At 39.4% G+C, this 17,752-nt stretch overlaps 1 protein-coding gene across 3 annotated transcripts in view; it reads left to right on the top strand.

Annotated features, from left to right (window-relative positions):
• The window catches only part of LOC108715122 (pyruvate carboxylase, mitochondrial), a 132,270-nt gene that overhangs the window by 6,191 nt on the left and 108,327 nt on the right, over positions 1-17,752 (top strand). For all 3 annotated transcript variants that reach the window (XM_018259958.2, XM_018259960.2, XM_018259959.2), the window contains exons 2-3: positions 6,416-6,451; positions 17,497-17,632. In XM_018259958.2, coding sequence (XP_018115447.1) covers positions 17,497-17,632 — 136 coding nt within the window. In that variant the 5' untranslated portion in view covers positions 6,416-6,451. The remainder of the gene's footprint in view (positions 1-6,415; positions 6,452-17,496; positions 17,633-17,752) is intronic.

Genomic DNA, 17,752 nt, shown 5'->3' with positions numbered 1-17,752 from the left:
ATGTAATGGTGTTTTTTGCTTTACTCTGGATCAACTAGCAGTTAGGTTAAAATACAGTTAAAAGGTTGAACTTGATGGTCATGTGTCTTTGTGCTTCTGTGCCAGCCCAAGGCAACCGCAGCCCTTTAGCAGTAAAGATCTGTGTCTCCAAAGATGCCCCAGTAGCTCCCCATCTTTTCTGCTGATTCACTGATTCACATGCTCTGTGCTGCTGTCACTTACTGAGCTTAGGGAGCCACTCACAATATACAGTACACATAGAATAGAAATGTCACAATATAAGGCTGATTAGTCATTAATACACATAATTACTACATGGCAGCACAGAAACCAGTGCAATTAGCATCAGAATTGAGTAATCAGCAAACCTGTAGCATCAGCTTATATTACAGCCAGGGAAGCTCATTTTCTGCTGCTGGATAATTAGTGACGAGCCCTAAGCTTAGCTTCTCAACAGCCAATCAGAGCCCACTGAGCATGTGAGTGTCACAGACACTTTCCAAGATGGTGACCCCCTGTGACAAGTTTGAAGTCCTGGATCATTGCTGCTATTGACAAGCTATTTAGCCACATTCATTTTAGGGTTTAGTTCTCCTTTAAGAATCCTAATTAGAATAGTCTAACACAAACTCAAAGCAAAATGAAGGTCAAGGTCTTGTCGCCCTTTATCCAGATAAGAGAAACGCAGTGAAACCTTAGAAGTATTATTTCCATTAGACTCAGGAGCAAGATGTACATGTGACTTCTACAAACATTTCTCCTGTTCAGGGGTGGGAAGAACGTGGGCCCGGCACTGCTTCTGTTTGTCTGGGACCAGTATGAGAAGAAAATTGCCAAAACTCTCATGGTGGAACTTCAGATGGTGGCTTAATGTTTTATATTTTCCAGTACTGGCAAGGGTAGATCTTGTTTTCCTTGATTCATCTTACTTGTCCAGAGTACAGTTTTGTTTGCTGAGCAATGGTCCTACTTATATTCTAGTATATTTCTTGTGCATGAAGACCCCTGATAATTCTCAAGTTACGCAACATTCACATAGGCTTTTATCAAGTTGATTTGATTTATTCAAGACTTCTCAAGCTGAGATTCAAAATCTTCCATGGAAAATGGTGGTGTGCCCCATTGATTCTCGCAACCTCTGAGCTCCGTGCTATTTAAGAGGAAAAGCTTGGATAAATATAAAAATGTCGGTGGGAGAAACTGATCTTTTAGTTGTAATAAGTGAGACATCTAGACTTCAGATACATCATTGTGCCCCCTGTCAAATTCTAAAAAGGAAGCAAATGTGACGAGATGCCTGTTGATGCCTGAACTGGGCAATTAAATATTTGCTCTACTTGAAATAGAGCTTTGACGAAAACCTCTACAGTAATTCTATCAGCACTTCAGCAGATGACAAAGTGGTTATGGAGAAACGTTCTTCTGTAGTTTTCCAGTTTGGAAGCTCCTAGCTAGGATCTTATTTACCATGGTAAATGTGTAAGAAAAATACCTGTGTGGCGGGGACGCGCGCTGCATGGTCCTTAGCACCGGCACCATGTTGTTTTCTAAGGCGCGCCTCTTAAAGGCGCAGGCACGCTGGCGTGTTTGCGCCAGCACGTTTTGGCGCACGTTTGGTGCGAATTATGAAAGGTATTTAAGGGCCATTCAGTGTACAGCCCTTTGCCTGTGATAGAACTTGTTTCTAGTGGTTTCCTGAGCCTTGTGCATCTGATCTGTATCTTGTCTGTCTGATTACCCATGTTTGACCCAGCCTGTTCCTGACTATTCTGCGTTCTGTATCCTGACCCTTGCCTGCTTACGACAACTCTTCCTGCTTAACCCCTTGATTGACAACCTGGTTATGACCCTTGCCTGCCTGACGATTCTGATATCCGCCTGCCTCGACCCAGCCTGTCTGACCATCCTTCTGCCTAATCCTTTTGTACCGTGACCTTCGGCCCAAAAGACTTTGCTAACAGTCGTGCCCCTTTGCCAGCCAGAACATCTCGCCTTGTACCCCTCGTTAAGTCCAGGTGGCACCCAAGTAAGCTGAGGGCTCCTCCCGAAGCCCAACGGTGGTCACACTACTGGTGAAGCCGAGACCAGGGTGCTTTGCACTTGTTCTGGTATTGGGTGCCGGTCGTGACAAAATGGTAAGAAGAAGATAATTTACTGAGCATGAATTTCCATCCTTGTGTGGGGCACAATGGAATGTTGAGAAGAACTTTAGGTGCTATAGGAACCTTTTGCTTTTATCTATTCTAATAGTTTAGAGAAGAGGGCATTGAGAGTGGAAGAATTGATCTACTGTAGAATGGTCCATGTGAAGGACAAAAAGTGACACATTTCTTATTAGAGGAGAGATCCCTTGCTTTTCAACTTGTTTATTAATGACCTGGAGGTGGCCATTGAAAGTACAGTTTCTATTTGTGCAGATGAGACTAAATTGTGCAGAACTATAGGTTCCATGCAGGATGCTGCCACTTTGCACAGTGATTTGTCTAAACTGGAAAACTGGGCAGCAAACTGGAAAATGAGGTTCAATGTTGATAAATGCAGGTTATGCACTTTGGCATAAATAATATAAATGAAAGTTATACACTAAATGGCAGTGTGTTGGGAGTTTCCTTAAATGAGAAGGATCTTGGGGTCTTTGTAGATAACAAGTTGTCTAATTCTGGGCAGTGTCATTCTGTGGCTACTAAAGCAAATAAAGTTCTTGTATAAAAAAGGGCATTAACTCAAGGGATGAAACCTAATTATGTCAGCACTGTTAATTGTGTATTATACCTGCACCTTCTCGTCTTTGTTAGGGTATTTACCCAAGTGTTTAAGTTGTGTTTGCTGTGTGTTGTGTGTTGGATTTTAATGTTAATGGTTTGTGTGTGACTGTGGCCCTATACTGTCAGGAACAGCCATTAACCTGATCACAGGGGAGGAAACTTTTCTACTACCCATTAATTAGTTTTTATTTGGGCTCTAGCGCTAAGTTATTACATAGCACTTTTAAAAGTAATGCACATTAAAACCTAATTTCCCAGCCTGAAATATGTATACGTGCTTGAGGAAGCGATTAAGATATTGAAGGTGTTCTAGTGAGAATTAATTAATATAGAACCCATTTTCGCTAGTAGGTCTCTACACTTGATGCACTGCAAATTTCTAGAATTAACTCGTTTTCATCCTGAGCAGCGGCTTTTCAAAATTGCCAGGAGGAAGTTTTTATTGAAGTTGATCCTACTTTCTTTTCAATGGGCAGTCGTGTTTCAGATTTGTACATATAAAGGCGTCTTTACAAACATAGGCGCTAAACTGCATTTCAGCACTGATCTTAGTGAATGAGCCCCCTATACAATATGGTTTACTCTGTAGCCTGTTTTTTGAGCTATCCAACTGTCTCCTATATTTGACTGCAGTTTAACATTCTGACCCAAAGATTTCTATTTTTTTTTTGTATGCTCATTCTTTTATTCCTATTTTGAATTGCAGTTAAATGTGGAGCAGTTTTGTCTTTTGTCGTTTTTTTTTAAACTCCCAGTTTTCAATGAATTGTTTTTCACCAGTAATTAATGGGGACTACATCTAATCATTTGATGGCTTTTAGACCATTTTTTTTAATGGTCTTTTTGTAAATTGGAGTTTTACATCTTTGGGGCATAAGCAGGACAGCAAATAAAACTGAACCTAACCTCTAAACCACAAGGTATAATTTATCTCTGTTTTTCTTAAATGGTAAAAGAAGTTAAAGGGATACTGTCATAGGAAAAAAATTTTTTTTTCAAAAATGATTCAGTTAATAGTGCTGCTCCAGCACAATTCTGCACTGAAATCCATTTCTCAAAAGAGCAAACAGATTTTTTTATATTCAATTTTGAAATCTGACATGGGGCTAGACATTTTGTCAATTTCCCAGCTGCCCCTGGTCATGTGACTTGTGCTCTGATAAACTTCAATCACTCTTTACTGCTGTACTGCAAGTTGGACTGATATCACCCCCCCCCCAGCAGCCAAACAACAGAACAATGGGAAGGTAACCAGATAGCAGCTCCCTAACACAAGATAACAGCTGCCTGGTAGATCTAAGAACAGCACTCAATAGTAAATCCAGGTCCCACTGAGACACATTCAGTTACATTGAGAAGGAAAAACAGCAGCCTGCCAGAAAGCATTTCTCTCCTAAAGTGCAGGCACAAGTCACATGACTAGGGGCAGCTGGGAAATTGACAATATGTCTAGCCCCATGTCAGATTTCAAAATTGAATATAAAAAAATCTGTTTGCTCTAGCACTATTAACTGACGCGTTTTGAAAAAAACATGTTTTCTGATGACCGGATCCCTTTAAACACCTTTTGAGAATCATAGAAAAACAGCTAGCCTAGGACCCCCCCCCCGGGCTCAGATGGTTTATGGTTTAAAGTTTAATTTTTTTTTCTTCTTGTCTTTTATTTCATGTTTTATGTATTTTTCTCTTTAGCTATAAATGATTGTACTAACTAAATGGTCTATGTAAACAGTCCCCACTCCAGGGGAATAGAATACGCTATAGTATATAATGGATCATTGAACCACCTACTGTGATGTGAAAAATAACATGATTGTACAATTTTACATAATTGCTTGACAAAATTCTAAATAAAGAGTTATAAAAAAAAAAAAAAAACAGCTAGCAATTTATCCAACCCAACATTTAATGCTCCCCTGTGGATAAGGGATTTGCTTGAAGGGCCTCTGTACACCGCATACTCTATTATTTTGTTTGCTTGGCTTTGGGTGGAAAGAGCCAGTTTCCTTTAAAGGAACAGTAACACCAAAATTTTTTAAGTGTTTTAAAGTAAAAAAAAAATCATGTACTGTTGCCCTGCACTGGTAAAACTGATGTTTGCTTCAGAAACACTACTATAGTTCATATAAACAAGCTGCTGTTGAGCAATGGCGGTAAAAACGGCTATTTGGCACAGGTTAACTAATGGATAACAGATAACACCATTAGACAGACAGAGCTTATCTGTTATCTACTGTGTAACCTTTTCTCCTTTGAATGGCTGCCCCCATTGCTACACAGCAGCTTATTTATATAAACTATAGTAGTGTTTCTTAAGCGCAAACAGCAGTTTTACCTGTGCAGGGCAACAGTACATGATATTTTCTTTAAAACACTTATTTTTTGACGTTACTGTTTAAGTGCTGTGAACCTACAAAGGGAAAGGGAGCAGAACCTAGTGTATGGAGGTTCTTATTGCAAATGTTTGTGGGAACGTCACAAAGAACTTTACTCCATGTAGAGAATGAGCCATTGACAACCACCCTCTGTACACAATCTATTAGCCATTTTTTTTTTCTCTCTCTCTCTCTCTCTCTCTCTCTCTCTCTCTCTCTCTCTTTCTCTCTTTCTCTCTTTCTCTCTTTCTCTCTTTCTCTCTTTCTCTCTTTCTCTCTTTCTCTCTTTCTCTCTTTCTCTCTTTCTCTCTTTCTCTCTTTCTCTCTTTCTCTCTTTCTCTCTTTCTCTCTTTCTCTCTTTCTCTCTTTCTCTCTTTCTCTCTTTCTCTCTTTCTCTCTTTCTCTCTTTCTCTCTTTCTCTCTTTCTCTCTTTCTCTCTTTCTCTCTTTCTCTCTCAGGCGCTAGTGCCTTGTTCACATGAACTTTGAATAAACGTTTTCTGTACCATATCCCGCATCAGCCACTGAATTGATGAGCTGTCCATGCCTCTATCAAATGGATCTAGAAACTCTTACTCCTCTATTGTATGCACTAAAGAAATTAACCAATTGCGTTTCATTTTTCATTATCCTTTAAAACCAAATTATTGTCCTTATTTAATGTAGCCACACTCTCATCCAGCATATCTTTACTATTTTTTTTTTTTTTTTGTGGTTAATTTTGACCTGTGCTGCAATCAGTTCCTCATTTTCTATCTTTGCCTTCCTACTACGCATGTAGAGTATGTATGTATGTATGTATGTATGTATATATATATATATATATATATATATATGTATATATATATATATATATATATATATATATATATATATATATATATATATATATATATATATATATATATATATATATATATATATATATAAATTAGTCTAATTTTCCCTGCTGAAGGCATGCAGTCATTCCCACAGAATAAGGTTGGTACAGTATGTTTTTGCACTGCAGGGGAACACCAGAGTTCTACACGCTTTGCAGTGAAACTGAGTGCATCCCTCTGTGTTGGAATGCTGATTTAATGTTATTATTGGAGTACTTTTTCCTTTGTTCTTTGCAAGCATCCATAAGATCAAAAGTCTTGTTAGTTTTGGGTCAGCTCACACATAACGAAGCTAAAAAGAGTGAATATTAACAGTTATCGTTGGATTTCATGCGCTTCATGCAGCAGGTAGGAATATACAAGTATATTTATATGAATATATGTTTTTCTTTTAGGTGGAAATACTGAAATCGGAGTAACCCAATATTAAGGTAAGCGCTTAATTGGAGTTTTGTTCTTAGTATGAAGACAAAATACTTCTAAACATGTATTTTACTGCATCATTGTTTAACCTATCATTAAATGCATTGCATGTGTTTTTGTTGTCCGCTATGTTTGACATTTGCTAGTTGGTTAAACCCTAAGTTTCTCAGGTTATACATTTGCAGGTGTCTAACCATTTGGGCCCCCTGTATGTAGCACTGAGGTTGTTATACCAAACTGAAAATGTGTACTCTCACTAGAATCATTTTGGGGAGGGGTGGGGGAATCTCCCTTTTTAAGCTCCTACCCTATTATTTTTATACACTTATATGAATGATATGAATTATTTCATACCAGTAATGCTATAAATGCACTCCCATCCGTCTGACAAGTGCATGGCAGGCACACGAGGAGCAGATTTTTGGCATATAAACCTGAAAGTATACATGTGTGTTTGTATCAAGGAGTGAATGGCAGTGCACTGGCTGTTTGTCTTTTCTCCATCTTTGTGTTTTCTATGTAATGCCAAGACATTGTCATCAACGGGAAATCCATTTCCCCTTCAAAGGCAAAGTACCCTGTGTGCTATCGCTCTTATAGCCTTGAAACATGGGAAGCTTCAGTGCTCAGCGTAGAGTTGTCACCTTCCCGTGGCCAACGATCTAGGCAGGGGGTGGAGCCATCATGTCAGAGGGTTGGGCCAGTGATGTTGCGGGCAGAATGCGAAACATCACGGGGCAGGGCTATGACATAGAGATCAGCGATAAGCTAATCGCCATATCAATCAAGGGAGATCCTGCCCGGTTTTCCATGGGCAGACCCTTCTAAAACCCGGGCTGCCTGGGTCAAATCCGGACAGGTGGGAAATCCCTTCTATGGGCCATGCAATAGCTGTCCCTTCACATTTAGTCTGAATTGCTGTGTATGAAATTAATTACATTCTGCAATCCTGGGTAATCACCACCTAGAAATCCAGGGTTAAAAAAACCCCACCTCCCCAGCCTCTCTTACGGGTGAGAAAGCTGGACGCAAGTCAGGTGGGATGGAGGCTGGGAGTGAAGTGGGTAGGAGGATGGGGATCAGAGTGCGCCGGGCCCCTCTGGAGGTTTTTTTGCTCAGCGCACTCTAATTACACCACTGTTTACTATACAAGTGCAAAGAGTACTTTCTGATGCAATTTGCTTTTTATCTTTTCAACAACACTGTTTTTTGCCAGCATCATTGCAGTCACTTGCAAAGTAGCAGCCACATGTTGCAGCACATAGAGCTAGAATGCATGCAGTTTTGGACTAATTGCATCCTAGGAGCAACATACTGGGGAACCATGGAATTAGCCCCAGGTCTAAGCTGGCAGTAAACCATTCATCCCTATGCACTAAATATGTGAAGTTGAGTTCACTACAAGTTGGTAGGAACGTGTATAGGTGCATGTACCCAGCAGTGAGATAAGAGATTATATATCTGCCCTTTAGTGCGGAGTTATTTCTTTTCATGTGGGGGAATGCTAAAAAGTCAAAGCCGATAAAAAAGCTCATGCTGAAAGAACTCTATGGGAATGTCTTTTATGCTGAAATTTAATGGACCTGTGTGAAAAATGCATTCTTTGTCTTTTTATTTATCCCAGCGGTAATTAATGTGGGCCAGAAATCCCCCTATTTGTGGTATCCTTTATATGGTAAGTCATTTGCTTAGACTCCCTATACCCCTGCAGCTTTCATGCTCTGGAATGATTATATTACAGACAAGGGAGCTGCACTGGGGACTAGGCCAGAGATCTGACAGCTGTTCATATCAGCTAGCCATTACTTTATATATGACACCATTTACTTGAGCTAGGGGCCAGTAATGTAGTAACAGGGGCTGCAGTTAGATTATTGGAGTGGTCTGCTGTAATCCTGTAGTACAGTCTGTACATAGCCCATAACATCGATCTATTTCAACTAAAGAGAACACCCTGGTAATAAATATATAATTGCAGATATTGCACAGACCTACACAAAGAAAATATAAATATTTATTGGGCTTTACTATTCCGTATAAAGACCTGCAAACAAAAAGTACACTGTTGCCTGCAATTGCTGCAGAAGTTTTACATCCAATCCTGAATATTTACATTTCTTGGGTAGGATTTGTATTAAAAAAAAAAAAGTGAAATGATTTTAAAATTAATTTACATCTTACTTTTCATAAACTGACATACACATTAAAAATAGGAAAACTTTGTATTCTCCATTGCACCATTATTTTACTGTAACATACTTTACCTGTTGTATTGACCTAGGAAAACACATTAGACTTTTTATACATAACAGTAAAGAGATTATTTATTACACAGGCTTTTAGGATTATGGCACAAATTATGTGGATAAAAGTCGGCTATGGGCTGAGACGGCCTCTATGAGCCACTGATGGGAACAATACACCTGTTGCTGCACATTTGAGCCAGAGAAAAATCCAAGCTGCAGTGTTTTTACGGCTAAAATGTTCCCCTTGTGAAAGGAGTAATTCCCTGTTGTCAATACACACACACATGGGGGTTTTGGCCTGTACCTGTGATTTTCTCCACAAGCGATTTCCACCGCAGTGTGCCGTAGCACTTATGGGCAACCTTCCTAGCCTCTCTTACATTTCTGCATTAAATAATTCATTTTAAACAACCCGATGTAAAACAAGCCATTGACTGTGTGATTTAGAAGTACTTATCTCTGGTTTTGTTTGTTCAGCTCCACAGTCTTCTCCTTCAGCATGTGAGATTCGGTCCTGTGAACAGTAACCTTGAGTTTTGCCGGCAGAGGTCATCTGCTAACTTTCCAATGGAGTATGAGTAGCCAGACACACCTCCGACATTCCTCAATGCCCATTACTAGTGCTGCTGTATATTTTTACAATGCACTAACAGAACACATAGGGAAAAACAAGTTAGTAAATGAAAAATATTAGCCTAACTGATGGTTTTGAACCAGAAACCTGGGGAGGCCACAGTTATGTTTATGGCAAACAAAAATTTGCTCTTAATTATTTAGTTAATGAAATGGCTGTATCTGCACTTTACATGTGGTGGTCCAGTTTAATTTGACATTTTTATACAATTTTTCCAAATCCTGCAAAACTTAAAAAATGCAACCTTCATGAGTTTTTAGATTATCCTGTACACCTGTCAGGGGATAGCTGGTCGACCTGCATTTTGTTATTAGACAGTCAGCACTAGTTCTGTGAGAAAAGAGTTTCATTGGCCGAATAGCTCGTTTGGAAAAACTTATGAACTAGTGATGTGCAGGTTGCCCCATGAAACCCACTGTGACCCAAGGGTTGACCACCAGTTAGGCAGGTTCAGGTGGGAGTTTGGCCATCCATTGTGCTCCTGAAGATTCCCTGTCTTGGGACCAGAAGCGTGCACAGTACAGATTTGGTGCATTTTACGGGTCATGTGCGGGTTGAATTTTTCTTGACCTGCACAATATGGATCATACTGAACTGTGTAGGGCCAGGTGAAGACTTTTAAATCATAACATTTAACGGGATTTGATGTTGCAACGTTTTGCAGCTAGCTGCTCCTCTTTTGGACACTACCAAAATATTACACTTCCAATAAACTCTTTTTGTAGTGTTGGTCCCATTTGATCCTACTGTCATTTTAATATATATATATAATATTTTAATTTTAAAACGGTAAAAATAAAAATGTTCACTAGTTTAGCATATACAAAAATGAGAAATAAGTCATTAACTGGTGTGTGTGATATACAGTTAAATACCATTCTCTACATACAGCCTATTAAAAAATAGTTTCAGATATATGGAAGGTTAACCTGTCTCCCCCCCCCTCCCTTATCTCTGTCCCTTTAATAGTCCCCTCATAGGGCTGCCTTTGATTACTTCACAAACGAGAGCACAATCTCAGTAACTTTGGGAGACCTTTGTTCATATTGGTACAACAAGCAGACCAAAGTCTAACTTCAGCTCAGGTTAGAAAACTCCTAGTAGGCTAAGCACCCATGATAACCTTCCATGAGTCCTTTCACTTGAATGGGAAATAGTGGGAAGCGTTTGTGTGAGTTCTTATTGGTCTGCAAATCTCACGCCAGACTGAAAACCACTCCATGGAATATTCTTAGCCTTGGCAGAGCTCATATTTTGACAGTAAGCAGGACCCATAGTATAACTGTAAGGACTCCACTTTACCATATGGTGTCATGCTTTAAATCTCCTCACTATGCCTTGCATGTTCTGTGATTAAAGGAGAATATAGTCGAGGTTTTGCTTATTTATTGCCTTCTGACTTTTTTTCCAGTTTTCAAATGCAGGCCACTAGCCCCATCTGCCAAAAGCCAATTAAGTTAGAATCTTTGCTCTCCTGCACTGAACAGGCAGAAAAAGATACAAAGAGAAAGACATTTCCATAATTCCGGGACTGCGGGTTGAGCTGTCAAAATTGGGACTGTCCCTCAAAAAAACAGGAGAGTTGAGCGGTATGAATTTAGGTGAATGTCAGTGATTGGCCAGCCTGATTTGGTCTAGCACACGGGTGGCCACATTGGGTATAGATCCCTAACAACATAAGAGGTGAAGGCAGATAACGGGGCATGATTGTCACACTTGACAGGGATGTTTTATAAGCCAAGACATTTGTGTGCTTGTCAAATATATAAAGTAAGCATAGGTGCTGCATGCAGAAAGCATTTTAACCCTAAAATAAATACCTAAACTGATTGCACTGGCCTAAATATTTATCATAGATATAATAATGTTTCGGGCCTTTTTTGTCACAGGAGCTTACATCTTGGGTCATGTTAGGAGTGTCGGTGACCCTGCACATGCTCAGTGTGCTCTAGGCTGCGGTTGAAAAGCTAAGCTTAGATGTTTTTGCAAACCATGAAGCAGATAATTAGGTTTGTCTGTCATAGAACAGATGCTACGGGGCTGATTGGATTACAAATGAGTTTTGTATTGTGACATTTATATTCTGTATTTACAGTACATTGTGAGTTAGTCCCTAAACTCTGGTAAGTGATAGCTGTTAAATGGCAGAAAAGATTGAAACTACTATGGGCATCCTTGGAGACGCCAATATCCACTGCTATAGGTCTGTATTTGCCTTGCACTAGTACAGAACCCCAAAATATAATGAGCAGCACTTGTACTTCTTTAATTCACCTCTAAATATGCATGCATTTTGTAAGGAAAAGAAGAGGCATTCATTATATAGTGCTTTTCTACTGTAGGATAAAGAGCTTTTACAGTAATCCATGCAGCCATGATAGGCATAAGAAGTATGGTGGGATACCAGGACATTTAGTGACCAGGAGTTGGAGGGAATTGAACCTTCTTGTGTCTGGGTTCACTACAAGTTTAAGGGAATTGAATCAAGGTCTCTAGCATGAGACCTCAAAGGCAGATCATTTAACCTGTAACCTCATAAATACTTGTGAGTATCTACCCTCACTAATTAAACACATTATTGTGCAGGGACCACGTGTCCTGCCTGAAGAGACCCACAGAGACTCCTTTCTAGCAAAGATTATCCAAATAATGAAAAGATGTGTGAGGCTTGAGAAAGGGCAAGATTAAGCCCCAAACGCTGCCTGTTTTTCTGACTGAATAAACACAGCTTTTCACTTTTACAACAAAGAGGTGCTGCAGTGATTTCTTTTCTACTCATTTCTAGCAAAGAAACCCAAAGAAGTGAAATCCATACATTGAAATAGTTTGTATGGTAAATGTTATGTTAACTGCCCAGTCTCTGTAAAGTTTTATTCTAGTGAACTGTTGCATTGTAGAATTTACCTACTAGGGATTCACCAAATCCACTATTTTGGATTTGTTCAAACCCACCTGAATCCTTCACGAAAGATTCAGCCGAATACCGAAACGAATCCTAGGGTTGGGAAGGGATTTTTTTTTTACTTCCTTGATTTGTGACAAAAAGTCACGTGATTTTCCTCCCGTTCTCTAATTAGGATTTGTCCGAATCCTGCTGAAAAAGGCCGAATCCTGGATTCAGTGCAATAGTGATGTGCGGGTCGAGAATTTCTAGACCTGCACCCACCCTGGCCTGCTGCTGCCTCTCTATAGACCCAACCCACCCCGCAGTGATGTCACAAAAGGGGCGTGCACAAGTCTATAAATTTCAGCACTGGAAGTGCTAGTTCGTGGGCGGGGAGAGCATGGAGAAGATACCGACCGCGACCCGAAGATTTTGTGTGGTAGTTAATTCAAACGCGCACGACCCACGGGTCCTGTTGGTTTCGGCCCGGCCCGCAAATCACACATACAAAGAGAATCTGTGAACTTCATTGTAGGGACATAAAATACAAGTCCTTGCTTCCACCTAATAGCATGCTTAAAATGTTTTTTTTTGTTTTAGTTCTGTGGTATACATTTTTATTTAGGGCAAGAACTGTAAATAACAGAAAATAAGAGGGTGAAGTATAGGTGAAAGTCGTGCCACACCTCCTATGATGCAAGCATGTTAGGCCCCGCCCCTGTGTCTGGCTGGGACCCAAAGTACAGTTGCTTATCTGTCTGTAGTGAAACTGTCGTTTGACTCCTCCACGTGTATAAATCCTGCAGTCTCAGCGCTTGTTTCATATTGGAAGTGACCAGCCCATAGTAAGTGTCTCATTCACAAACTCTCATTCATTTCTGTGGCTTTTTATTGCCGTGTCCTCTACACTGGCTTCTTATCTTCCTTCTTTGTTGCTTTATTTTTTCCCCCAGTTTAAGGTGTTTGGTTATCAAAATCTGAAAATTTCTCAGTTTTCTGAAAATGACCAGATTATTTATCAAAAGCTTTTCCCTAAAATTTATAGATCCAGAACAAACTAAATACTGTGATTTTTTTCTGATTTGATGCCTGAATACCGTGACTTTTTCAGAAATCCAGAACAAATCGGAATATCTTTGGACCATCTGCCGTTGACTTCTACATGAACTCGGCAGGTCTGAGTTGGGAGTACTTTTTTTTTTTTTTTTTTTGGAATTTTAACACCCTCTGCGTTTAATAATTCACGAAAAATTCTATTTTTTTTTTTCCATTAAAAATTTGTTTTTCCCCTTTAAGGCCAATGAGAAAAAAAACAGACTTTATTAAAGGATACCCCTTGGTGTCCAGATGATTCTTGTGTTTTTTAGTTTGATTCTTGAACATTCAGCATTTTAGCTAGGCAAAATAAGTTTAATTTGTTGCAGACTGACACGTCATTTATGAGTTACACTAATTTCATATTTTGTGACAAATGTCAGAAATGTTTCATTTTCCATTATAGTAAACTGAACGTAAAACCCATTTCTTATTGTTGCCCCCAAAATAGCCCCTTTTGGGGGCCTTGCATCAATCCCTGCAGTTTTGTGGCTTCTTCTTCTTTTCTTTACAAAAGTCCTAAAAACAGAACATTGCTTATGATCATACAGAAGTGCCAGTATGTATCACCAGGTTTGATGACAAAGTCTGTTGGAATGAATGAGCTTTTTGGGTTAATAGTGGAATTCATGTGTCCTGAACATTCCAGCATGAGAAGTGGTTGCCTGTTGGAATAACCAAATAGTTTGCAGATTATCTTTTGCCCTTGTTCTCTCAATCCTTTTATCTTCCTTTCTCTGATATCACAAGTTTTAACTATTCTGTGTAAATCCCTCATTATCTGAATTAACTTTTGTCCTGTATTGTTATGTGACCAAAGGGTTATTGCAATGGCATACAAACTAATATTTTCAGATACAGTACGAAGTCTCACCTTGATACACAATCCATTCATTTTCCCTTTGACTGACCTGAATGTCAAAATCAAGATGGCATGCTCATTGGCTTAAAAGGCAACTGTTGGGAAAACAAAAAAAAAATGTAATATTCTCATGGCAATAAGAAATATAATCAATAAAAAGAGAACTAAACCACTCATCCGCTGCCCTCTATCCACCAATCACTGATCGCCACGTCATCAGTCCCACCCCCTACGCCACCCTCCCCCCTACATCACCGGCCTGCCCCTTGCCTATTTTCACCCCCCAAAAAGGCTGGCAACCCTATACAGAAGACAAGATTCACTTTTTGACGGCACAGGCTAGAAAGTAAATTGCTTCTGCTCAAGCCTTCCAAATTTGCCTGGACTGCACATATCTGTGGCACCCTGATCATAGTTGCACGTGTATGCAGTGCTGGGGGGATCCTATATCATGGTCACCTTCATTGCCAATAGTGATGTTCTGACATATACTGTCTAGACCAGGGGTCCTCAACCTTTTTCACCTGTGAGCAACATTTAGATGTAAAAAGAGATGGGGGGCAACACAAGCATAAGTTCCTGGGGGTACACTGCCAAATAAGGGCTGTGATTGCTATTGGTAGCCCCTATGTGGATTGGCAGCCTACAGGAGTTTCTGTTTGGCAGTAGTTGTCTGATTTGCTTGACTTGTCTGTGGGAGGCAATTTAGGTCACATGGCTAAAACTGTGTGTGATTTTACCCAACATTGGCTTTGATCCTGGATTTATCTCTAAAATTCCTGCCTTAAAATGAGATAGGCCATTGATGTTTGTGAGAAAGAAAACAGAAAAAGTCAGATTAGAAGAGATTCTGCAATGCAAGGGCAGTAAGTTCCCTTACACACAGCCTGAGAATGAGCCCCTTATTTTGCATGTAACCGCATCTATTGTGTCAGACCGGGTGCAGGCACACATGCCAGATTTTGGTGCCAAAATGAGAGTTTGCATTACACTACTTTACCCGATATTTCATATTGTTTTTAGGTGAACGTAAGCATTATTTTGAAGACTGTATTCCACCTTTTATAAATAACACATCTCTTTCCTTAACTGGCCTTCAGATTAATCCTCTGAGAATATCTAGAAGCAAATAAACATTCACCTCATATTTTACTGCAACTAGCCTACAGTTTGGGTCCGCTGTCCATTGGTTTGGCTCTCTCATGCTTTGAAAAAGTATGCCTTAGGCCAGTGATCGCCAGTAGCTCGTGAGTAACATGTTGCTCTCCAACCCCTTGGATGTTGCTCTTTGTCCTCAAACCAGGTGTTCATTTTTGAATTCCAGGCTTGGAGGCAAGTTTTAATTGCATAAAAACAAAGTATACTGCCAAGTAGAGTCTCCTGTAGGCTGCCAGTCCATGGCCCTACCAAATAGCCAATCACAGCCCTTATTTGGCACCCCTAGGGACTTTTTCATGCTTGTGCTTCTGGTGCACCTTGTCTTACTGATTTAAGTTTAAAGGACAAGGAAAGTCTAAAATAGAATAAGCTAGAAATGCTGTATTTTGTATACTAAACATAAGCATGAACTTACTGCACCACAAGCCTAATCAAACAAATGATTTATGCTTTCAAAGTTGGCCACAGGGGGCTGTCATCTTGTAACTTTGTTAAACAGCTTTCCTTACCCTGACCCTGCACATGCTCAGTGTGGTCTGGCCTGCTTAGGGATCGTCATAAACAAAGCTGCTTGAGTTCTGCATGGCTGGGAAGTAAGGCGGGGGCTCCCCCTGCTGTACATAAGTATGATTGTTTCCCTGCAGAGCAGTTAGGGACCGTCTGACAATTCCTATCCACAGCAGTAAATGAAGGGAGAATTTCACTGCATACAGTCAGGTTTTTTTATAAAAACGGAACACATTTTTTAATTAAATTATATTGGAGATAGGTTTCTTTTTCATTAAAGAAAGTAAAAATGGGATTTTATTTTTTTGCCTTTCCTTGTTCTTTAATGTCTTACATGGAGTTTTGTTACATGCGCGCAAAACACACTTAATTGTCATGTCACTGATATATCCCTATGTGTTTTATATCCCTAAAGTTTTGCTAATGAAGGTCAAGTGCCCTTTAAGCTGCAAGTCAGTTTCCCCAAGAGATCTGCTTATCTTAAATTGTTACAATTATTTCTTTGCTTATCTTAAATTGTTACAAAAGTATCTTTTCCGCTGAATCCTAATTACATTAGAAACTTTGTATCTTTTTCTGGCTGTTCGGTGCAGGAGATCAAAGAGAAAGTCAGGACATTTCAGTAACTAATGCAGGACTGAGGGTTGAGATCTCAAAATGGCACATTTGGGAGGTACTAAAAAAAGCTGCACCAAATCTGCAAAAATCAAAATCAGACCTTTATTTAATTGCTAAAAGCACTGGACGGCTGCTGTGGTTTAAAGCCTGATGTGTTTTAGGTGCTTTTAATTTATGAAGGAGTGTGGCCTCTTTTATAAAATTGTCGAAATTCCATTTAGATTATAACTAGTATGTGTTATTTTTGCCCAAATGCATAAGCTTGTAGTCAACAATATTCAGTGATGTTTAATCTTTGTCTGTAAAACCATGCAATGGATCCTGTGGTTTTGGAGTGTTTTATTATTACAGTAGCAGCATACACACATAAACTACTTTCAAGCTGTGCATCAAGGTCATTTACATACAAATTAAAATCTTATTGGATTCTGCAAAGAACTGACCCCTAAGGTACTCCATTAACAACTCTGGATCTTCTACAAAATAAATTATCAACACTTTCTACTTTGTCTTTCAGCCATTTCTTTATCCAAGCACACGAAGATATAATGGTACCACAACTGCAACAGGCCAGTCTGGCAAATAACAGACTATGAAAGATTTATTGGTTGGCAAACTAAGCTTTTTTAATACCCTAGGATCAATACCAATAGGCCCTGGTCCATTATTTATCCTTAAAGGGATACTGTCATGGTTCTAAATGAATCAGTTAATAGTGCTGCTCCAGCAGAATTCTGAATAATATATATATATATATATATATATATATAATCTCCTGCACTGAACTTCCAGAAAACGTTTCTAACTTAACAATTCAACTATACAAATCAAGATAAGCGAGGAAATGATAACAATTTAAGATCAGCAAAGAGACAATTGTAACAATTTAAGATATGCAGGTCTCTTGGGCAAACGATGACTTTCAGCTCAAAGGGCGATGAGAGACTGTTGTGTTCTTTTGTAACATGCAAAGTAGTAGCTTGTTTCTAGGTAAGGAGTATGAATATAATCACCATTTATTTACCTGTGCTCCTGTTTCTTATTTTTAGATGTTGCAGCTCCGTTTTGTCAAAGGAGGCCTGACCTTCCTCGGTGTGAAGCGCATCTCCGTGCTCAATGCTGCCTTTCAGAGCACCCAGCGTGTGGAGTACAAGCCTATCAAAAAAGTTTTAGTGGCCAACAGAGGTAAAAAAAAAAACCTTGATAAAAATATACTGTTGCATTCATTTCTTATAGACAAATATATGGAGAAGCTACTGGAGAAAATTTTGTTCAGATGCAGCTGCTTGGTATACGACACATGGA

This window comes from Xenopus laevis, chromosome 4S (genome assembly GCF_017654675.1).
Source record: "Xenopus laevis strain J_2021 chromosome 4S, Xenopus_laevis_v10.1, whole genome shotgun sequence".
Classification (NCBI taxonomy): Eukaryota; Metazoa; Chordata; class Amphibia; order Anura; family Pipidae; genus Xenopus; species Xenopus laevis.
The sequence above is the reverse complement of the archived record's forward strand: the minus strand, read 5'-3'. Positions and strand labels throughout refer to the sequence as shown.